The sequence below is a fragment of the Musca autumnalis genome, unplaced genomic scaffold (assembly GCF_047663935.1).
Source record: "Musca autumnalis isolate F117 unplaced genomic scaffold, ASM4766393v1 scaffold_2, whole genome shotgun sequence".
NCBI classification, from domain to species: domain Eukaryota; kingdom Metazoa; phylum Arthropoda; class Insecta; order Diptera; family Muscidae; genus Musca; species Musca autumnalis.
The window spans coordinates 240,181,490-240,205,804 of record NW_027411755.1 but is presented as its reverse complement, the minus strand read 5'-3'; the positions used below and the strand labels follow the sequence as shown (position 1 = coordinate 240,205,804).

The following is a 24,315-nucleotide window of genomic DNA, read 5'->3' as shown; positions in this document are numbered from 1 at the left end:
CAAAAATAGCGCCGAATAACACCCTCTTCTCCTGTTTTCTGCCATACAATTTTGACCTAGTAGAAACTAGCAGCATGTTCATTTGCATCTATATACGATAGCTGATACGTTGATTTTGAAATTTCTGCTGGAGTTTTTGCAATTTCCGTCATGTTTTCATTCCCGTATTTTTTAGGAAATTTGTATGGGAAAGAAATTTTTGACAATTCGCTCGCTTTTCTAACATTACCATTAAAAAAGTACGGGAACACAACGTAACATATCCTTGTAAGTCCATATTTACATTAGGCAATTTTCCTTGCGGCAATTGTCAGTTTGTAGGTGAGAGAGGGTGTTGGGAGGCAAAGGGTTACCATATACCTAACCTCTCTCTCCATTAAACTGACAATTGCCGCAAGGAAAATTGTCTAATGTAAATATGGACTTACAAATTAATTTAATATTTTTTTCACATTAGCTTCGTTCCAGAACTTTTTTAATGGCAAAAGTTGCAAAAGAGAAAAGTGTCAAAATCGTTCTCTCGGTACACATTTGGTACAAAAGTACAGGAATGAAAAATTGTGTAGAAAATAGTGATACAAACCAAATATGTCAAAAACCTTTTAATACAATAGTATACATACAAAAAAAAGGAGAAAATAATTTTAAATTGTCGAAAAAACTAAAATAGAAATAAACATCGAAAAATTAACAAAAATACAGGCTCAATGGAATATTTAGGCGGTAAGTACAGATTCATTTGTATTAGCGGTTAATTTGTAATTTTATATAAATGTTTTCAGAAGACATAATTGAATACGTGGTCCAGGAGGAATACATGGATCCTACCGACACTGCCAGCACAGGAAAGCAATGTTGGGTAGAGGCGCCCGTAAAATTAATGCTTACACTCTTGGAAGAAATGTTACCAAATGTTGGGAAAAGCGCCTCTTTGAAAAATAAGAAAAAACTATGGACAGTTATTGCAGAAGAGTTGCGAAATAATGGGTAAGGACCAAAATATCTCTATATAATTTATTATCCCACAACCTTTTCACTCTATCTGTATCTGTTACTAAAGGTGAGTTTGCACCGTAATCATCATTTGTATTTCATCTGAATACTGCAAATTTTTCACGCTTCCGTTTTCCAATTCCCATGTTTTTCTTAGGGAACGACATTTCTCGTCCATGCTTTAATCCCGATAACGTGTTGCTGGTGATTGCAGTACAATCCTATACGCTGCCTTTTTTAACGACAACACGACACTCGGACGGAAGTATTTAGCGAAAATATTGAAATTTTGGGAATGAGGTACCCGTAAGTATTCCCGATGTAGACCTTCTTAGAACTTGCTGTACGTTTGGAAGAAATTGTACGATGTGCAAAATTAATTCGGAAATTATTGTGCTCATCAGCCATTTTAGTTTCTTCCGGTAGTGTTTTTTTTTGTCGTTTTGGGCCATTATCTCAAGAAGTATGAACTTGTCTAAAGGTAAGGTCACATTAGGCAAATATTTGCTCCAGCGACCGGCATTGTGCGCTTACTGAGATCAAGTGAGCGTTAATAATACATTGAATTGATGTTACTTGCTCTCAGTAAGCGCACACTGCCGGTCGCTGGAGCAAATATTTGCCTAATGTAACTCGACCTTTAGAAACAAATTATTGTAGTAAGAGTTGCAACGTAAATATTTTTAAATTTTTTGGGTGGGAAATACGAAGACAGGGCCCGAGAGGGAGTGGAGCGATATGGTTCATCTCTGTACTTGATCGAAGTTTGTACCAAATCGTTGAGAGAGTTAACGTGACAGATGGAAGGCCAGTACTAAATCGACTTCAATATGACTTATAGGGAATTCGGCTTAAAGCCTCGACACATAAGCGGCTGGCTTTCTGCCTGAAGTCATTTCTGGCAAAGGAATTAAGAAATATGAGAACCACATTTGAATTAGGTCAAACTTGGTCTTTAGTATTTTACCAGATATGACTTCAGGCAAGAAGCCGTGCTTCTTATGTTCCGAGGCCTTTACTTTTAGTCTAAAACTATTATTTCGATGTGGCACAATTTTAGCCTAAAGGCTGAGGGAATAATTTTGATTGCATTTTCTTGAAACAAGCGACGGTTCTAGAGGGAAAGAAGGGAAAGAAGCTTCTTCATTTTGATGATGATCGGATATATTTAGAGATTGATTGATATTCTTCACTTAGCATACTACACTTCTCCTACGAATAAGCCTTGACTTTCATAAACGACATGAAACTTAATGCCGTTCTTTTAAACAACTGAATGCTGATAACTTTACTCAAAATTATTTTCAATATACTTCAAATTTGAAAAGTATCCCTTATTCCTTCGGGGATGTTGTGGGAACATACATATGTAATACCCCGGTTACACTTAACCGGATTAACCCAGTGGGTTTGGATTTAAAATGTCAATTCCATAGCGCAAACGTCAAATAAATCCTCTCAAAGTGCGTTAACCCGGCAAAAAACTGTAGTGTAACCGCACTATAATGTATACTTCCAGTTATCTTGAAATAATAACGTATTTTATTATGATCTCTATGAAGGTTTAGCCATTGATTGCTTGAAAATATGGCGATATACTGAAAATAAGAAATCCTACACAAGTGAAAATTTACATAAGGACTGACTGATATGTTTTCTCTGTGGTCGATTCAACGTGAAAATGTTTCTGTTGAATTCGTAATGCAAAGGACCGGTATTTATTGATAATTTACAGATTTTCGTTCTGTCCAGAATTATGTAAAAAGGATACGGATTAAATTGGACTTCAGACTATTAGAAAAATGATCAAATTATCGACCTTTCTGAAGAGGGTGTGGATAAATAAATTCTACTCCCAAAAGAAAAACGAGGAAAGTATGGAGCTTCATAATTTATTCCACAATTAAATTGCAGGTATATATTCACTGCCGAACAAGTGCAGACAAAATTTCGCACTTTGGAGAGAAGATACAAAAATGCAAAATTGCATAATTCTCTAATGCTTGGTTTACATTCGGCCTCGTTTCGTGATTTCGAAGGCGTTTCGTGATTTCGTGCGGAACCAAGCAAAATTTATCATGATTTCGCATACAAAAATGAAATCATCTCATTTCGTGATTTCAGCGAAATCAACATCGAAATCACAGTACACATGATATACAACCTTGCTTTTGCCTAAAAAAGTACCAAAAGTTGCAACACTTTTAACGTATGACAATAAACAAGGTAGATGTGCGAATTGCTGCAACAAAAAATGTTAGTATGTTAATATGTAACATGTTAATATGTAAACAATGTGAAAAAATATTAAATTACTTTGTTACAATGCTATTTTTCATTGTGTTCCTGTACTTTTTTAATGACAATTTTAGAAAATAGAGCGAATTGTCAAAAATTGCTTCCCCATACAAAGTTCCTAAAAAATACGGGAACGGAAAAATGACGGAAATTGCGAAAACTCCAGCAGAAATGTCAAAATCAACGTATCAGTTATAATATTAGATACCAATGAACATATGAACATGCTTGCTGCTGGTTTCTACTAGGCCAAAATTTTATGGCAGAAAACAGAAGAAGAGGGTGTTATTCGTCGCTATTTTTGTTTAAAGAGAATTCCAAGTCTTGCTAGATTTCGGTGTACGGGAACGCATTTTTAGCACTAAACGGGAAAACTACTGCAAGTACTAATATTTTGCAGGTTCTGAGCACAACTTTTATCTATCAGAATTTATTATTATGATGTCTCAACGATAAAATCATTATTTGTTTTTTATTATTTTTTGGTACTATACACAATTAATACGATATATAGATAATTTTACGATAATTTTCGAAATAAAGTTGTAAAGTTCTATATTGTCGTATATTTTTGATGTTTAATTCAATTTACAACAACTTGTTTTGAAAATTCATGTTCGCTCAGCTGCGCATATGCATCTACCTTGATCATTGCGATATGTTTGAAATCAAGAAAAAATAAGTGTAAACACCGGGGTGTATTTCAGGATTTCGTGAAATCCAGTGGATTTTGGAGCGCAAGTGTAAACTTGACTTAACAGGCCGAAATAAAATGACGTGCCCATTTGAGTTGTAAGTATGAATTGGTTGTTATAGTCGATTTAGTAACGTCCTTGTAAGATTACACCACAACCTGAGTAATACATAACTTTAATACATTACAATTGTGTTTGCCTCATTATAATACAGGTTGTGGTGTGTTATTAAATTTTTAGTTCGCCGTCTTGAGCTTTATTTTTCATATTTATATAGGGAGTTAGATAACATCTTTGGGGATAAAAAATCAATTAACCCTGATTACGTTTTGGGAAGTGAAAATTTAGAAGGGAAGGCAGGCACTAATTTGATTTTGAATGATCATTCTGATGAAAGTGGTAAGAATGACAATTTATAGTTGGTCTCTCTTTGGCCATTCTTCGCTTATATTTCCACTTGCAATATGTAAATAATAAATTCAAGTAAGCTGTAATTGTAATAAATTTTACTATATTTCAGACACTTCTCCAAGTCCAAAGCCCAGTTCCTCTGAGAAGAAATGTAAAAAACAAACTAGACTAAGTTTATGAACATTATGTGTCGACATACATAAGCAGCTGGCTTTGAGGACATTTCTGAGAAACAAAAGAACAAGGTAGAAAAGCCTTGATTCCTTTAGCAGAAATGAACTTAGCAAGAAGTCAGCTGCTTATGTGTCTCTCACTTCAATAAATTAAACCATTGTATGTTTTCAGGTAAGGAAAATAATAACCCAAAACAAAAATCGCTAAAAGTACTAGAGGAAATGGCTGAAAACAAAAAGAAATTTCAAATTGAGGTATTGAAACACTTGGAAGCAAAGGGCAGTAGAAGTGAACGAAAATTAGAACTACTAGAAAAAATAGCCTCCCATATTTGTAATAACAACAACTTTATTTAGAAAGATTTCATTTGTTTATAGACATATGTTAATGTTCATTAATTTAATTATTAATTAATGTAATTTTATTAAAAATAATGAAAAATGAATGTGGTTGAATATTACATAATTACAAATGAATTCATATGTACTCATAAAAACTAGTTTGTACTGAAGACTGATATGTATGTATTCAATGCCTTTTTAAAATGTTGAATTAAATAAAATGGAAAAAATATTTCAAAAAAATTACATATGTATTACATTATTAAATGAAGCAATTATTTTAAATCATTGCAAATTCAATTTATCTGCAGTTATCATCAAATGTGGTTGTGCTTCTATGTTACTTCACATAGTCAGTCAGGATTTAACAGTATAATTTCTTTTCGGTTCTTCCCTTTTTGAATAGATTATTTTGGGCACCTGGAAAATGTTTACAATTTAAGATATGTAATTATATAGAATGCATTTACACTATAGGCTGACTTCCGTAACGTCATTTGCTTTGTTAATGTCTGTAATTGTCTTATGCATCCTATTCCATATCGCTGTGATACAGAATTAATGCGAAGTATTGCAATTCACGTCACTGATGCTCACGTCACTGAAGTCAGCCATACATGTCTTAAGTACATATTGATGTTTAGTTATTAAAATACATTTTAACACAAATTTTCCGTTATTTATCATATCGAGTTCCCAAGGAAATAGCCCAATCAACTTTATTAGTAAAGATTCACGTTTATTCGCAACAATCAGTCATCACTAATTTCTAACCGAAAATCTGTATCATACGAAAACTGTGATTGTAACGTTAACATTTGACGCGATATAATGCTGAATAAGTACATACGAATATTCGTTCTCGAATGATATCCATAAAAAATCGCGGAGATGTGGCGTGCGTAAATGAGTACATGTTAACTAATTTTAACGTATTTTATAAATAATAACACTGTGCAACACAAACAAATTAGCCATAGATAGCTAAAAGGCAAAAAGAGAAAGAATGCTTGTTTCGACGTTTTTCGCTATCACATTCACGTTTGCTGTTATGGGCCCAAAGATTTGAGTCTTTGATTTCCAAACGGATTACTTTGTCAGGTTCACATCTTTCAAAGCATTAAGAATTTTGATTTACTCTCAAAGGCGAAAGTGCCACAAGAGTGCGTCACATTTTCCAACTTTTAACATAATGTCTATGTGTATCCCTAAAAGAAGCTATTGGTCTATCTCGTTTTCTTTTCCATGTTACATACAACACGGTGCTCTTGAATCAAATTTAAATGGAAGGTGCTTACACATGGGAAGTTTTAGCGGATTCTGAAACTACAATGTTCATAGATGAGAAAAATGAAAAAACTAAAAAAATTGCCGACGCACTTTTTAAATAAATCGCGATTCAAGTTGACATGTTTAAGAGTTTTTTTAGGTTTTAAAGATTTTGCTTGGAAACCGCAAGTCCTATTGAAATGGGCCTCTTTAATATATTGTTGCTTCAAAAATTCTCTACAAGATTGGCTTTCGTATTTTGATCCTAGAGTGTACCGTTTTTGAGATATATAAGTTCAAATTAGTACAATGGATTTACTGTATCGCCTCCCTATAAGAGAATGTCATGACTGCAATTTCCCAACTTAAACTTATATATCTCAAAAACAGTAAACTCTAGGAACAAATCGCGAAATCCAATCTTGTAGAGAATTTTTGAAGCAACAACATATTAAAGAGTCCCATTTCAATAAAGCAACAATATATTAAAGAGTCCCATTTCAATAGGACTTGCGGTTTCCAAGCAAAATCTTTAAAACCTAAAAAAAAACCCTTAAACATGTCAACTTGAATCGCGATTTATTTAAAAAGTGCGTCGGCAATTTTTTTTAGATTTTTCATTTTTCTCATCTATGAACATTGTAGTTTCAGAATCCGCAAAAGCTTCCCAGGTGTAAGCACCTTCCATTTAAATTTGATTCAAGAGCGCCGTGACAAATTCACAAACACATAATACCCTTTACTACAATGTAATTCCGAATATGATACCATTACGTCACAGAAGATTTATTTTTATGCACCACAAGTACTCCCACTTAGGGACTTGAGGATCTTCCTCCTATATCTCGTATATGTATATTCCTAAATGGTTCGCATGTGAGCTCATACGTCACCCACAAAAATAGGACAGATATGGAAATATGAAATAGTTAAACTATGGAATAAACAAACCGTTTTAGGTATTCTCTTGCATTTCTTGACACAATAGATCACGGCGTGCATTATTTGACACAATATCGTGCAGGTATTCAGTTTCATCTTCTGGTTCAGATACTGGTTCCAGAAATTCAAAATCGTCTTCACTTGCGATATTGTGCAGAACACAACATGCTCTTACACAATGGCACAGCTTCTCCATTCCGCGCAATTTGCAATAATACAATTGCCTAAATCTTTGTTTTAAAATTCCAAAACTGTGTTCAATTTTAACACGTCCCGAACTCAGTTTTATATTAAATTGTTTTTTGCAATTGGTCAGGTGGCCATTATCCCTGTAAGGCGTCACAATGAACTTACTACAAGGATATGCCGAGTCTCCGAGAATATAGTAATCTGCGCAAAATATTAATGAGTGAGGTAAAATATAAATGGATATTTCTTACCTCCAACTTTCATTGATATACTTTGAGATAGTGGCGAGTTTTGGTACACCCAACTATCGTGGGTAGAACCCGGATATCCAATAAACACGTCTATAAATTTGCGTTTCTCGTTACACACACCTTGGAGTTTTAATGAGAAATGTCCTTTGCGATCTATGTAGTCGTTTCTGCCATTTTTGGGGGGATCTATAATGATATGCGTACCATCTATGCATCCTATTCAAAATTGTAAGTATAAGATTAGTAGGGACATATTATTCAAACATTTCAATATTTAATATATATTTATGATGCTGACCATTAAATATTGTACCGCCCCAGCATCTGACAAGCGTCCTGTTTTAATTCTGATTACAAGACTCAATGATCATCCTCAATTTTCGCTAGGATAGAATAATAAATGCGACCTGTACGTTGATTACACGGGTCTATCTCATCTATACATAATACCATTTATCCTTATACTCTTTATATATAACAAGTAAAAAAGTATCAGTCGGCTTTGCCGACAGAGATATACCCTCAGCCTCTGGAGGTTTTCAAAATTCTGGGCGTATGAACCAACAAAAATACGATATCGATAGATATGTCTTTTTTACCATACTAGCCTGCGAAATACATAATATCGCTATAAACAGGAAGGATCCTCGAACAGACCCTTATAGTACGTTTAGACTTATAAATCCACTCGATTTCAAATGTCAATTCCATAGTATATACGTCAAATAAATCGTACTTCTAAATCCACTGGATTTTATTTGACGTATATTGTATGGGAATGACAGTATAATCATAGTATAATTTCATAGTCTAACAGGTGTTTTAACCACACAAAAATGTTGAACATTTGTGTGAGTGGTAGTCCAAGGATCGGACAGATACGGCCCAAGTTTTAATATAAACTAAGTTTCGACTATATTTAGAGATCCAAAGTTTGGACCAAATCGGTTGCTAGGTCTATGAGATATCCGGAAGGAGTGGACCTATAAGCACCACCTTCGAATTTCATCTAATATTCGAAGAAATATTACGATATATATCCAAAGTGTGGACGACGTAATATTCGGTTCGAGCTCTCCAGTCACAACATGTGACACCATAGGGGGTTGTTTACCACTTTCGGGCTGTTTTTTTTTTTTTCAAGAAGTATGGGCTTGCCCCTGAAAAACTTTTACTGTCGTAATCGAGACAGCGAATGCAAGTTGCTTCATCAAAAAACAAAGTGATTCGAGAGCAGGTCTTAAGGTGAATTTGTCCAAAAATTTGTGTGGGAGGTACCGAAGGAGTGGACAAATACAATCCATATTTATATATATTATGATGTGTAAAGCATGGAGCAAATCGGTCTCTCCCATCATGTTATCGTCCTCACAATTTTTACGAACATTTTTGAACTTTTATGGGGGGGGGTACCTGAAGGAGTGGATGGTTGCACAAAATATTATGAAGGGCACATTTTGGACCGAACCGGCAGATCCGTTCGAGAGTTATCTTGCGCTCCGACCAGACAGACGGACGGACATGGCTAAATCAACTCTGAAAAACAATTCGTCCAAACATACTTGGGGTCTAAAACCTAAAGGCTTATGGTAAAAAAACATGGTTAAGGCGACGGTTTAGTAAGTAGTTTTTTAGTATCCTGCTTCACCAAGGATACCACTGCGGTTGTGCCTAACCATTTCAAGGATAGATTAATCCTAATTTCGCAAAATCTTTCTGACAAACAGAAACAACCCCATTTTGTTGGGAAATGTAGGATTTTAAGGATTTTTTCGAGATGTACATCTAACACTTAATGTAGTCGTCTTTAATTTACAGAAACCCCGAACTGGTAATTATTTTATCCATTCGTCTTACCTATTGCGCCCGCAAATCCACACTTAGCCTTAAAATAGTCACTTGTTGCAGCTTTTTCGTTATTAGATGGCCACTTAATAACCTGCGGACTCAGACGGCTTTGTCAGCTCGGAGATTTTTGTAGAAATCACTTTCAGCAAACATCACTGATAAGGTATTGAATAGGCTTCGTGAAATGCGAAAATGCATTTTAAATTCTTCTTCAGTGTAGCTGCTTATAACAGAAACTCTGTAGTTTGGAATCGAATTTCTTTTCCTGGAAAATATGAAAATTAAGAAATGACAGCGCTATATTTTAAAAACTTACCTTTTATTGATTTTACCAGCGTGTCCAACAGTTCTTCATCATCAGAATCCTCAAAGGACAATTCATCCTCGCTGCTGAAATCTTCCAAAAGCCACACAAATAATTGTTTATCCATTTGTTTGTTTTAATTAGAAATATATCTTTTTTGTTTATTATTTATTTATTTTCTTGACTTTCAAATAACTTTCAAATAAATGTCAAAAAACAACTGCGACATACCTACGATTTTCTGCTACACAAAATTTGTGTAGTAGAAAATAGCAGAAGAGAAAGCAATTTTTGTGTAGACTCTCTTAAAAACGCCTCCAACTTTTGCAACTTTTTGGTGTATAGGAACAGTTTTGTATGTGAAAAATCGTAAAAATGGTAAAAATTTTTAGATACTTGCAGGTTCTGGAACACAACTATTGTTTACACATTTTGATTCCAAATATTTTTTTGCTTATTGTGATAAGTGAAAAGTGTTGCAACTTTTGGTACTTTTTTAGGCAGAAACAGGGTTGTATATCATGAGTACTGTGATTTCGATGTTGATTTCGCTGAAATCACGAAATGAGATGATTTCATTTTTGTATGCGAAATCATGATAAATTTTGCTTGATTCCGCTCGAAATCACGAAACGCCTTCGAAATCACGAAACGACGTCGAATGTAAACCAAGCATTAGGTCGAGTTCCCCATTACAGTAATATCATAACATTACTTTTGTATGGAACTCGATCTATGAACGCCAAAATAATGGGAAAGTATCGTATGAAAGTTTTAGCGTGTAACATAAGAGTTAGCTCTGGCGTACCTTATAATTATTCTACCAATGCAATTGGTCTGTTCCAGAACTGCAAGAATCTACTAATTTTTAATATTTTTTCCGATAACATAAAGGAAAATGTTGTTTATAGCACGTTTATATATAAACGGATTTAACAAATCCACTGGGTTTCAAATGTCAATTTCTTTGCGTATACGTCAAATAAATCCTCATTGAGAAGGTTAACCCTGCAAAAGCCTATAATTGAAACATGGCCTTACGTTGTTAAACAATTTATCCACAATAACAAAAAAATTTACAGATTGAAACCACGACCTGGCGTTTTACGCCGCCTTATAATAGCTGTGTCCTTTTACGTAATAATTATTAATCATTATTACTAATGTTGCAGATTGTGACAGTTGTATAAAGCAACATTTTGCTGAAAAAAATATTTCAGCAACATTTGGTAACTAAAAAGACATAATTTCATCATGATTTTATCTACTGTGGTGAATAAAATTATATTCATACGCCGTGTATTAGGTAGGCACCTAATAAATGTGCTGTCATCTATTTTCTAGAGTTGTACAATCTAGTTCATTTGAAAGATCTAGTTCAATAGCTCAGCTCTTTTAACTGAACTAGTTCAGTAATCTAGTTCATAGTTCACTATCCAGTTCAATCATTCGGATCAGAATCGTTCACGAGCTCTTAATCGTTCTCTTGATGAAAACACATACATCAAATAGGAACAAACATTAGAATAGTATAATTAAACTACAAAAATATTACATTTAGATATTTCTATTCCATTCATAAAGAAAGATTAAGTTTAGAAAAAAACATCCTTCGAAAAAATTTTAATTACAATTTCATTTAAGTGGCTGGCAAAAAAATCTTACTTTGTGTGTTTGTAGAAATTATCACTGTATGTATCTTTCTTTTTATTTTTTCCTTTTTTCTATCCAAAACAAGGCACATTGAATAGGTAATGGATTCGATATATTGGGATACGATGTGTTTAAAATGCTCTTAAAATTTATTTTTATTACAATGGGGGATGGCACTTCACATTGATCCAAAACATATGGCCTGTTCCCGTACTTTATAAAGTGGTAAAAGTCGTAAAAGTTGTAAAAGTCGTAAACGATTTTCATATAAATTTTGTGTACGGGAACGCAAAATGTGTAAAAGTGGTAAAAATTGTAAAAACTTTTTAGTTCTGGAACAGAGCTATAAACAAAACTTATTACATTACGAAGGCGTCACTTAACACAGAGGACGGCGTCACTTTATGTGAATGACATGCTGAACTAGATTGTGAATCGTTCGTTCGTCGATCGTTCTTTGTGGTTCTTTCGGTCGGCGCTCAGTGAGCTATTGAACTATATCGACTGATCTAGTTCATACGCTCTTTTCAATGAATCGTTCAACTGAACTAGTTCGTTCATGAACTATACAACTCTACTATTTTCACAAGGTTTTTGTCAAACATTGGCAACACTGTACGTATTAAGTCGTTGGCAAGACGCCTACTTTTTGTTTGTATCGTTTCAGAGATAAGTGGAAAAGAAAAGTTGCTAGAAAAAAATAAAATAAACGAATATGAAGGGCACGAGATTACTAAAAACAAGATTCCAAACAAAACGGAAAATAGTTGCAGTAAAATTTGATGGAGTTAATGAATATTATTGGTTTGTAAGTGAAGGTAAGTTAGAATTGTAAATTATCGCGCCAGAATGTCAATGTGGACAAAGTGGTGTTTCTTGGATTTTATTCTGTCGTTCATTCATAAACAATGAAGAGTTCAAGAAACGAGTAGGGAGAAACAGATTAGGCGATAAATGAAAATAATCAAAACAAAACTAATTGGGTAAGAATGAGGTGTGGAGCAGACGACGAAAACAACAAAGTCACAGCAACGAATTTTACGGCGGTGGCTTATCAAATGCTACAATACAAGCGATAATAGATAAAATTTTTATAAAAATAAAATAATGCGGCGGAACAAATTGAATACTCTACCAGCTGACAGAAAAAAAAATGATTTTTTTTTTTAAATTGTAAGTTTTTTCTAAGTAGCCGGCCTTCGGCCGGGGATTTAAGACTTTCTGCTATGGACAGGTGCAAATCTCGAGAACGGTAACAAAATGTTAAATTGTAATTTTTTCTATAAATAGCCACTTAAAGAAACCGGGTTGTCTAGATTCTAAGAGCCATATCTCTGGATCCAAGGAAGGTATTACAACATATAGCACCATTTTGGAAAGGTTAAAGTGTGAGCTACAATCTGGCTTACAATAAATTGGAACCCATAATGGGCCCATTTTCGACTTTTTGAGGGTTTTATGGAAAAATCCAGGTCAAAAATCAGTTTTTGGCTTATATCACCTGAAACTAACCCCATCGTATCACCACAGTAGAGCCGGGTCTGACCCAGGTTTTGTACCCGTACTTTCCTGTCCGTCCCCCAAGCAAATTATACATTTCCGTGGTCAGCGCAACAATACGAGTATCTGGAAAAAATTGCAGAAAAATCGGGGAGTTTTTATTAAACTAGATTTTTTACAAAAAAAAAAAATCATTTTGAATAATTATGATCGCGTTAGCCCTGTTTAGCATCTGCCCATAGGAAAAAGTCTTAAGCGCCCCATACACTATCAAATTTTGATGTCAACATTTGTAGTAGTATGTGTAAATTTTTCAAAATATGAGAATGTGTGTGTGAATTTTATGGATTGAGGAAAATCAAAATAGTTTTGATTTTCAAAATGAAACCCAGTCAATCCGATGAATACCCAGTTGTTCAATAAATAGCAATTGTCTACTTTTACATAGGCATGTAACTAGTTACTCATTAATCCTAGTTACTTTACACCCAAAAATGGCAAATAAAGTAGCCTATAGCTTGCTTTTCTCACTGGAAAAGGGCGTCCCTGCCTATCATGTCAATTCACTAGTTACAGGTAATGCGGTGTGTAATATATTGACTATTTTATAGACTACCGATGGATAGTGTAATCGACAATGTTTCTCTCTTGTAATCTCTTTTCAACATTATTTCTCTTTTTGAAAACAAAATAGAATACATGTATTGTCATTTTGTATAAAATTTATTTTTTATTCTAAATTTAAAAAATGTTTTTTGGTGCGTTTAATGTGCAAAAACTTACTGTTAAATAAAGATGCAACAAACATGTTATTGGGCTAAATTAAAAAAAGGATGAATATTTTTAGAAGAATATTTGGTAAGTATAGATACTTTTTGCGACAATACATTTTTGTAATTATCTCATTAAACTTTTATGCATTTTATTTCAGGTACATCTGAATTATCTGAAGCACACTTGAGATGCATATTCCCAGGACCAAATAAACATAAGCAACATAAGTCCCAGTATCAAGGATTCACGCATAAGTTTCAATATCAAGGAATTTAAAGATTAACATTAAATTGTCCTTTAAAATATATGTATGTCCTTTATGTATATATGTAATTAAATAAAGCGTGGTTAGCGCATATTCGAAATATACAGATTAACTGTTATAATCGTATTGTTTAAACTGGTATTCTGATTACAACTTACTAGTGATTTTGGCTATCATTTCTGACCACCGAATTGACTGGTTACTGGTAATGCACTGAGGAGACAATTGCCTTTCACATGACTATCGAATTGGGTGGTTACTGGTAATGCAGTGAGGGGACAATGCCTTTCAAATGACTATCGAATTAGGTGGTTACTGGTAATGCAGTGAGGGGACAATAGACCCCTTCCTATGACATCCCCATGTTAAATTCACCAGTCTATAGCATTGCGAGTAGATTGGGTGGTAACTAGGGGTGTTTACCAGTAGCCAGCAAAATTACTAGTTATTCCCTAGTTACCCGAACAACTGGGTATGGTTTATTTTCAAATTGTCAAAAAGCAATTCTGGTAAAAAATAAAATTGTGTTTGTGAAGAAATAAAAAAAATTTAAGTTCATTAATTTTTAGAGGAAAATATGAAGATTTCGATTGCAGATTGAAGGCTGATTGAATGCTTTGGTACACACTTATCAAGCACACACCTACGTAAGGGGTTCATCGGCTTGGCAATCAAATTTGATAGTCTATGCCATGCTTTAAATCCCGTCCGAAGGCCGGCTATTTTCGACAAACATATAATTTTCAAAAACTTTCTATGGAAAAAGTTTCAAATCGAGCCCCACTACATTCAACTTGCTCCATTTTTTTATGATGGATTCGAATCCGGTCCAAACATTTATCTTATGCCCATAGCTGATATATGCGTATATTATACAAATTGAAATTAATATATAAATTATATAGCTCCGATTCACTCGCGAGTGAAAATTTGGGGGGAGGTGGTAATTTTTTTTGGGTGCAATATTTTTGTTGGTTGTGGGGCAAGTTTATTTGGGGGTGGGATAAGTTTTTGTTTGGTGTTGGGGAGGGGGCAAGTTTCCCCCCTTAATTTGCTCGAATTCGAGAAGAGTTTCACTCGCGAGTGGAATTCGAGCGAATTCAAGCGAGTATTCGGAGCTCTGTATATAATACAAAAATAGCAAAAAATTATTATAAATGCAAGAATGACTCCGCAGCACATAAACATTTCAAAGTAACACTAATTTTTAAAACCCGTAAAAAATCCCAATCATAATACGATCCGAGCGAATACTCTGAACTGGTTTAACGAAACCAACAAAAGGCAACCACTGTAAACATGGCTGACTTCCTTATTGTCAGTTGCTTTGTATTCGTGCATGAAACTAGGGGTTCTTAAATCGAGTTCCATACTAGAGCAATTTTACGAAATTGCAGTAGTGGGGAAATCGATTTAAGAACCCCTAGTTTTATGCACGAATACAAAGCAACTGACAATACTGAAGTCGGCCCATCTTAACGAACAGTCATGCAGAAATTAAAATTATAAACAATAAAGCCAATTAATGTCTACTCCCATCATGGTTCGGTAAACATTATATGGGTACCAAGGCGCACAGGGATTAACCCTGTGCGTGATAGCTAAATCTTTGCTAAAACCACGCCAGTGAGCAAAATACGGTAAGCCCAGATAATGCTAAGCCTTAAAAATCGGGGCGTATAGACTCTAGAGTTAATTCATATTCGTTGCAAAATTTTTTCTTGCATTTTTATTTTCTCGAGCAAACGTTAACAACGAAACAAGCATAAAAAGATTTAATAAAAAAATATTTAATTCACATAACCGGATTGCATAAAGCCACTGGGTTTCAAATGTCATAAAGATTAACACCACTAGAAAGTCATAGGTCTGCTTAATGCTGCTAAAATATTTCAATCATGAATCTGTAATTATTTTCAGTTAAGAAGGCCTACAATATACCACCGTTAGCTTATGTAGAAGTTTGGAGCAAAGAATCCCCTATAGAACAACACATGTTTACGGATTATGTACGGGATTTTCTTTATACTACAGATTTTCTATTGGATATAAAAATAGCGGATAGTAAGTATATTTATTTTCTTTCCATATTTATGTCTGTTCCAGAACCTCCAAGAATCTATAATTTTCTGGAAAAAATTAGTAAAAATTAATAGATTCTTGCAGTTCTGGATTAGACCGTTTGGGTCTATTTGTTATATTTTTATATTTTTCTACTTTAGGTGATACCAAATTAAACGTTAAATCAGAATCCGACAGTGATTTCGAACCACAAACAAACAGTGGAATTTCATCACAGCAATTAGTTTTAGCTAATACATCGACTGAAAACCTCGAACACAACGTGCCTTTAATTACAGAAGTTTATACTATCACTCAAATGGAAGATAATGATGACCCATCTGCACTTCCATCGGTACAGGTATGTGCAACAATTCTCATTTTTCAACTTTATTAGAATTTTGTTAACACTTATTTTTCTTATGTTTCTGTTCTAGCAAATAAAGCGAATTCCTGCCGTGATGAAGTTTTTAAAACAAAAATCTCTGAAAAGCAGAGAAAGATCAAAAATAGGCAAAGCTATAATAGCTTGTATTCTAAATCGAAATCCCACGAGACGGTGAGTTCATTACAATTTTGTTTAACATTTCGATTTGTTTAAGGTGTAATTTTTCATTTCATTTTACAGACTTACCACAGAAGATTTTTTACAGTTGTCTCAATCAATTGTAGACATTTTTCCATTCGAAGTAATGGAAACCTATTACTTACCATTTCACAAAAGACGCTTGCCAAGGGGTAGACTGTATTATGCATATATTAAGCAGAAAACAATATTAAGCGCAGCAGGAATAATACCTAGACATCTTAATTCAAATCCTGAAATCAATGGTGAATCTGTACAGCAGCACAACAACTCTTCACAGCTGATCATTGACTTGAAATCTGAACCTTGTGATTATTCAAATCTTGATAGCAATTGTGAATCTATAAAGCGCAGCAACTCTCCACAGCTGATCAATGACTTGAAGACAGAACCTTGTGATGATTATTCAAATCCTGAAACCAATTGTAAATCTATAAAGCGTAGCAACTCACCACAGTTGATCAATGACTTGAAATTAGAACCTTGTGATGATTTAGAATTTGAGATTTGCAGTCAATCCAGTTCCTTGTCTTGTATAGACAATGCTGAAGCTTCCAACTTAAGTCAAAATCATTGTGTTAGCAACACGGAAACATTATCTAGTCTACCTTCAGTAGAGGTGTGGAAATGGATTTTTATGAAACTTAAAAAAATACATAAACACGCTTTTCTTTTTTTTTAGAGAATAAAGCAATTTCCTGAAATCGTGCAGCTTTTGAATTCTAAAACCCTACAAAAGGAGGATCGAATGAAAGTAGCCAAAACTATAATAGAATATATATTGAATCCACAACCAAACAGGAAGTATGTTCCACTCATGGCATATTTAATATTCCTTGGTTCCGTTGAACCTTTCTTGTCATTTATTATTATTTTTTTCAGACTTTCGAAAGATGATTTTTCACAATTGGCTCAGTCGATTGTGGATATTTTCCCAATGGAAGTAAAGGAAAGCTATTTTATACGCTACAGCAAGGGAAAATTGTTCGATGCCTATTATAACAATAGGGTTAAATTATGTGAAGCAGGGATACTAAAAAAACGTCATTGTGATACATCTTACAAAAATGGTAAGTATAAACAGTGGACTTTTCCATCTTCAGCCACCTTTCCCAGAAAAATTTTAAAAATACCACAAGTTGTGTTTTATACTAATTTCAGCAATATTGGTCTATTTCAGAACTGCAAGTATCTAATAATCTTTACTATTTTATATACTATTGTACTATTTTTTCCATATCATAAAGGAAAAATTGTTATCGTAGTAAAAATTAGATCCTTGCAGGTTCTAGAGAAAATTTACAATTTAAAAGATATTTTGTACCCGTATCCCAGATTTGCATCTATCCATTAGAGAAATTCTTAAATCCCCGAAAGTAAAAAATGTACATTTTATGTGGACTTGGGATGCTTTTTAAAGTCTTTAAAAAGTCCAAATTTTATGTGGACTTGGGATGCTTTTTAAAGTCTTTAAAAATCCACATTTTATGTGGGCTTGTGATGCTTTTTAAAGACATTAAAAATCCACGTTTTATGTGCGCTTGGGATGCTTTTTAAAGTCTTTAAAAAATCCACGTTTTATATGGACTAGGGATGCTTTTTAAAACTCTCAATACCACCTACCTTTAATTACAGAAGAGCCTAAAAATAATAGCGATGGCGAACACGATGAGGAAACCTATTTTACCAGTGAGCCCATGACTGATCCATCTGCACTTCCATCGGTACGGGTATGTGAAATTTATAAATAATTTTGTTGAAAAAGAAACACATTTTAAGACTCCTTTTCTTCTGTTTTAGCAAATAAGGCGAATTCGTGAAATGAAACCGTTTTTAAAACACAAATCTCTGACAAGTAAGGAAAGATCAAAAATAGCCACAGCTATAATAGCATATATCCTAAAACGAAATCCCAAGAGACGGTGAGTTCTTTAGAACTTTTTTACCATTTCAACTCCTTAATGTTTATACTCCGTTTTTTAGACTTAGCAAAGAGGACTACTTACATTTGTCTCAATCGATTGTAAAAATTTTTCCATTCGAAAAAAGAGAAACATATTACATACCATATCACCAAGGTCACAATCAAAAGGGTAAATTGTATAATGCATATCTTCATAATAAGCAAAAGATCAAATTAGGCGCCACAAGAATTAAATATAAATGTTCTAATTCAAATAATGAAAGCAACTCTACACATTCAATCGATGACTTGGAATCAGAACCTTGTGAAAGCAATTATGAATCTATACAGCAGCACAGCTACTCTCCACAGCTGAGTGTCTTGAAATCAGCACCGTGTGATGAATTAAAATTTGAGACTTGCACTCAGTCCAGTTCCTTGTCTTGTATGAACAATGCTGATGCTTCCAACGATAATGGTAAGTATGGAGAATGAATAAGAACACATTTGGGAATATTTATTTATTTATATTGTGATTAGGATGGCTCACAGGGTTGCCGCTATAGAGCCTTTCTTTCTAATAAGGGCTCTATAGAGGCATCCTTCCTTTTAGGCAGGGTCTATTAAAGCACCCTTTCTTTTAGAAAGGCTGTTTAGAGACAACCTTTCTTTTGGAAAGGCTCTAAAGAGGCACAATTTCCTTTAGAAAGGGTCTGTAAAAGCACCCTTTCTTACAGAAGGGTCTATAAAAGCACTCTTTCTTACAGAAAGGGACAATAAAAGCACCCTTTCTTTTGGAAAGGCTCTATAGAGGCACCCTTTCTTTTAGAAATGTTGTAAAGAGGCAAACTTTCTTTTAGAAAAGGGGTATCAAAGCACCCTTTATTTTGGAAAAGCACCCTTTTAGAAAGTTCTAGAGAAGCATTCTTTCTTTCAGAAAAAGCCTTTGAATCACCCTTTTTCTGAATGGGTGTATAAAAGCACCCCTTCTTTTTGAAAGGGCCTATGGAAGCACCCTTTCTTTTTGAAAGGGTATACGGAAACACCCTTTCTTTCAGAAAGGGTCTTTGGAGGCACACTTTCTTTTTGAAAGGGTATACGGAAACACCCTTTCTTTCAGAAAGGGCCTTTGGAGGCACGCTTTTTTTCAGAAAGGGTCTTTGGAGGCACGCTTTTTTTCAGAAAGGGTCTTTGGAGGCACACTTTCTTTCTATAGACCCACCCTTTCTTTCAGAAAAAGTCTATAGAAGCACCCTTTCTTTCAGAAAAAGTCTATAGAAGCACCCTTTCTTTCAGAAAAAGTCTATAGAAGCACCCTTTCTTTCAGAAAAAGTCTATAGAGGCACCCTTTCTTTCAGAAAAAGTCTATAGAAGCACCCTTTCTTTCAGAAAAAGTCTATAGAAGCCCCTTTCTTTCAGAAAAAGTCTATAGAAGCACCCTTTCTTTCAGAAAAAGTCTATAGAAACACCCTTTCTTTCAAAAAAGTCTATAGAAGCACCCTTTCTTTCAGAAAAAGTCTATAAAAGCACCCTTTCTTTCAGAAAAAATCTATAGAAGCAGCCTTTCTTTCAGAAAAAGTCTATAGAAGCACCCTTTCTTTCAGAAAAAGTCTATAGAAGCACCCTTTCTTTCAGAAAAAGTCTATAGAAGCACTCTTTCTTTCAGAAAAAGTCTATAGAAGCACCCTTTCTTTCAGAAAAAGTCTATAGAAGCACCCTTTCTTTCAGAAAAAGTCTATAGAAGCACCCTTTCTTTCAGAAAAAGTCTATAGAAGCACCCTTTCTTTCAGAAAAAGTCTATAGAAGCACCCTTTCTTTCAGAAAAAGTCTATAGAAGCACCCTTTCTTTCAGAAAAAGTCTATAGAAGCACCCTTTCTTTCAGAAAAAGTCTATAGAAGCACCCTTTCTTTCAGAAAAAGTCTATAGAAGCACCCTTTCTTTCAGAAAAAGTCTATAGAAGCACCCTTTCTTTCAGAAAAAGTCTATAGAAGCACCCTTTCTTTCAGAAAAAGTCTATAGAAGCACCCTTTCTTTCAGAAAAAGTCTATAGAAGCACCCTTTCTTTCAGAAAAAGCCTATAGAAGCACCCTTTCTTTCAGAAAAAGTCTATAGAAGCCCCCTTTCTTTCAGAAAAAGTCTATAGAAGCCCCCTTTCTTTCAGAAAAAGTCTATAGAAGCACCCTTTCTTTCAGAAAAAGTCTATAGAAGCACCCTTTCTTTCAGAAAAAGTCTATAGAAGCCCCCTTTCTTTCAGAAAAAGTCTATAGAAGCCCCCTTTCTTTCAGAAAAAGTCTATAGAAGCACCCTTTCTTTCAGAAAAAGTCTATAGAAGCACCCTTTCTTTCAGAAAAAGTCTATAGAAGCACCCTTTCTTTCAGAAAAAGTCTATAGAAGCACCCTTTCTTTCAGAAAAAGTCTATAGAAGCACCCTTTCTTTCAGAAAAAGTCTATAGAAGCACCCTTTCTTTCAGAAAAAGTCCATAGAAGCACCCTTTCTTTCAGAAAAAGTCTATAGAAGCACCCTTTCTTTCAGAAAAAGTCTATAGAAGCGCCCTTTCTTTCAGAAAAAGTCTATAGAAGCGCCCTTTCTTTCAGAAAAAGTCTATAGAAGCACCCTTTCTTTAAGAAAGCGTCTATAGAAGCACCCTTTCTTTAAGAAAGGGTCTATAGAAGCACCCTTTCTTTAAGAAAGGGTCTATAGAAGCACCCTTTCTTTAAGAAAGGGTCTATAGAAGCACCCTTTCTTTAAGAAAGGGTCTATAGAAGCACCCTTTCTTTAAGAAAGGGTCTATAGAAGCACCCTTTCTTTAAGAAAGGGTCTATAGAAGCACCCTTTCTTTAAGAAAGGGTCTATAGAAGCACCCTTTCTTTAAGAAAGGATCTATAGAAGCACACTTTCTTTAAGAAAGGGTCTATAGAAGCACCCTTTCTTTAAGAAAGGGTCTATAGAAGCACCCTTTCTTTAAGAAAGGGTCTATAGAAGCACCCTTTCTTTAAGAAAGGGTCTTTAGAAGCACCCTTTCTTTTAGAAAGGGTCTATAAAAGCACCCTTTCTTTTAGAAAGGGTCTATAAAAGCACCATTTCTTTTAGAAAGGGTCTATAAAAGCACACTTTCTTTTAGAAAGGGTCTATAAAAGCACCCTTTCTTTTAGAAAGGGTCTATAAAAGCACCCTTTCTTTTAGAAAGGGTTTATAAAGGCACCCTTTCTTTTAGAAAGGGTCTATAAAGGCACTCTTTCTTTTAGAAAGGGTCTATAAAGGCACCCTTTCTTTTAGAAAGGGTCTATAAAGGCACACTTTCTTTTAGAAAGGGTCTATAAAAGCACCCTTTCTTTTAGAAAGGGTCTATAAAAGCACCCTTTTCTTTTAGAAAGGCTCTATAAAGGCACCCTTTCCTTTAGAAAGGGTCTATAAAGGCACCCTTTCTTTTAGAAAGGGTCTATAAAAACACCCTTTCTTTTAGAAAGGCTCTATAGAGACACCCTTTCCTTTAGAAAGGTCTTTAGAGACACCCTTTCTTTTAGAAAGGGTCTATAAAAGCAACCTTTCTTTTAGAAATGGTCTATTAAAGCACCCTTTCTTTTAGAAAGGGTCTATACAAACATCATTTCTTAAAGAAAGGGTCTATAAAAGCACCCTTTCTTAAAGAAAAGGTTTATAAAAGCACCCTTTCTTACAGAAATGGTCTATAGAAGATTCTTACAAAAAGGGTCTATAGTAGCACCCTTTCTTACAAAAAGGGTCTACTTTATTACAGAAAGGGTGCATAGTATAACCCTTTCTTACAGAAAGGGTGCATAGTATAACCCTTCTTACAGAAAGGGTCTATAGTAGCACCCTATCCTACAGAAAGTGTCTATAGCAGCATCCTTTCTAACAGAAAGGGTCAATGGAAGCCCCCTTTTTTCAGAGAGGGTCAATAGAAGAACCTTTCAGAAAGGGTCAATCGATGCCCACTTTGTTTCTGAAAGGGTCCATATAAGCTTGAATCAACCATGTCCATAGAGGAATTGGGTGAGATAAAAATTTAAATATCTATGTCGCCTATTTGACCAAGTGCCACATTTCGTATCAGCGAATACGTCCATCTACCTTTTGTAAAATGCTTCGTGTTCATTTCCGGGTTCCTGTGAGTTCCTCGAATGGAATATAAATTCAGATTCTCTGGCTAGGATATCGATGGGCATCATTGCAGCGATAACACAGGCTGCATCGTCAGACACTGTCCTATATGCACAGCATACGCGTAGCGCTGCAAGTCTATATGCTGACCCAATCTTTGCGTAATAAGTACTTCATAGATTGTGCCCACATTGGTGCTGCGTGGAGAATAATATTTTTGATAAATCCTGCTAGAATTTTTCTCTTTAAGTATCTTGGCCCCCTTGTGTTTGGCAAGTGTTTCCGGTTTTTGCCTTTATGTAGTCTAAATGGTCTTTGAAAGACAGGCGATTGTCTATGATAACGCCGAGGTATTTTAAGCTTTCCGCTGTTGTTATTGTGCATTCACCAATTTGTATATTTATTCTTTTCACCACTCTGCGACTTGTAATTAAGACTGCTTTTGTTTTTTGATCGGCTAATAACAGGCCTTGTGAGGGCAGCCATGATCTAACCAGCTGTATGTTGGCTTCTGATACTGTTCTTGCTTCGAAGCAACTTTTTTTATATATAAATCCTCCTAAAAGCCTTTAATTTTAATCAAAATTCTTTCAAAAAATAATTGGTCATCATTCATTCTTTAAAGTGTATGATGAATCTATAATCCGAAACAATGAAACTATAACCCCACATGAATTGGAAGTTCTCGCAGCCATGGACTCAGATTGGAATCTTATTAAAGATCTTTGGAGAAAGTCTTATTCACATAGGCGGAAAGAAATACTGAATGATGAAATAAATACACAGGACTACATCAATCGCTATAATATTCCAAAATTGAATGAAAACCTTTATGATTTGGTAAGTATAAGAAGTTTTCCGTAACACATTTACTTGATCAGTATCAAAATATGTCTGATCTGTCCTTGCAGCTCCAAATAGATTTTCACATCTTATATTCGTCAACGAAAAACATATCCGTGTGGAAAAGATACTACCCCAAAGTACTGAAATTTAGCAAATTTCAGCATACAAAAGATTTCAATGTAAGGAACATATTTGCTTATATCAATAAAACAAATGACGAAGGTAGGTATAAATAAATATAGATTTGTGTTTGAAAAATAACAGAAATTAATTCTTCACATTTCCAACCAAAGACTCCCAGCTTGCTCTATCGCTAATGCTTATACCCCATATGTTGCCAAAAAGCAGGATTACAAAATTCGAGTCTCAGGAATCGTTTATCTCTTACAAGGTTGGTAGAACGAATTGAATTCTGTGTTACAATTGTTTAATTTCTTTTTATTGTTGTTGTTATATAGAAGAGTCAAAAGGTATATGATAGGACTGAAAATCCCGCAAAAAGACTTAAGACGGAAACACAACTGAAAATTTATTTTATTGGTGCTGATGCTGGACACGGTATTTCCGCTGCATATTTGGATTTATTTGGAAATAGATTGAAATTTGAAAATCCCCTAAAAGCTGTTGAGGCGTGTTTTTACTGCTACACAGCCATGAACATTAAGTATCCCCAAGCATGCCACCAAACGTGGTTGTTTTTACAAAAACTTATTTACGAAATTAACACACCACACGACATCGAAATACCAGCTGTGAATACTTTAATAGACAATTTAAGGAGAGAAAATTAAAATAAACGAAATATTTTTATTTATAAAGAAAATGTGTTCAGGGGTATTTATATTGGCAAATGATCCAACTACTCAAGAAATTCTGTCACCATTACAA

The 24,315-nt window shown here is 34.5% G+C and overlaps 1 protein-coding gene across 3 annotated transcripts; it reads left to right on the top strand.

Annotated features, from left to right (window-relative positions):
- The first annotated feature begins 11,974 nt into the window (after nucleotides 1-11,974).
- Nucleotides 11,975-24,250, top strand: LOC141395380 (uncharacterized). Of its 3 annotated transcripts, none has more exons than XM_073971087.1 (14): nucleotides 11,975-12,186; nucleotides 15,828-15,971; nucleotides 16,130-16,329; nucleotides 16,406-16,527; nucleotides 16,597-17,173; nucleotides 17,237-17,358; nucleotides 17,437-17,624; nucleotides 18,190-18,284; nucleotides 18,355-18,476; nucleotides 18,538-18,935; nucleotides 23,207-23,421; nucleotides 23,493-23,649; nucleotides 23,721-23,818; nucleotides 23,886-24,250. In XM_073971087.1, exons 1-14 carry the CDS (start codon nucleotides 12,084-12,086, stop codon nucleotides 24,216-24,218), a joined length of 2,874 nt encoding a protein of 957 aa, XP_073827188.1. In that variant the 5' UTR covers nucleotides 11,975-12,083; the 3' UTR covers nucleotides 24,219-24,250. The 3 variants fall into 3 exon arrangements, with proteins under 3 accessions (XP_073827188.1, XP_073827189.1, XP_073827190.1); XM_073971088.1 differs by lacking the exon at nucleotides 11,975-12,186 and adding an exon at nucleotides 12,340-12,541; XM_073971089.1 differs by lacking the exon at nucleotides 11,975-12,186 and adding an exon at nucleotides 15,757-15,774.
- Nucleotides 24,251-24,315: the final 65 nt, after the last annotated feature.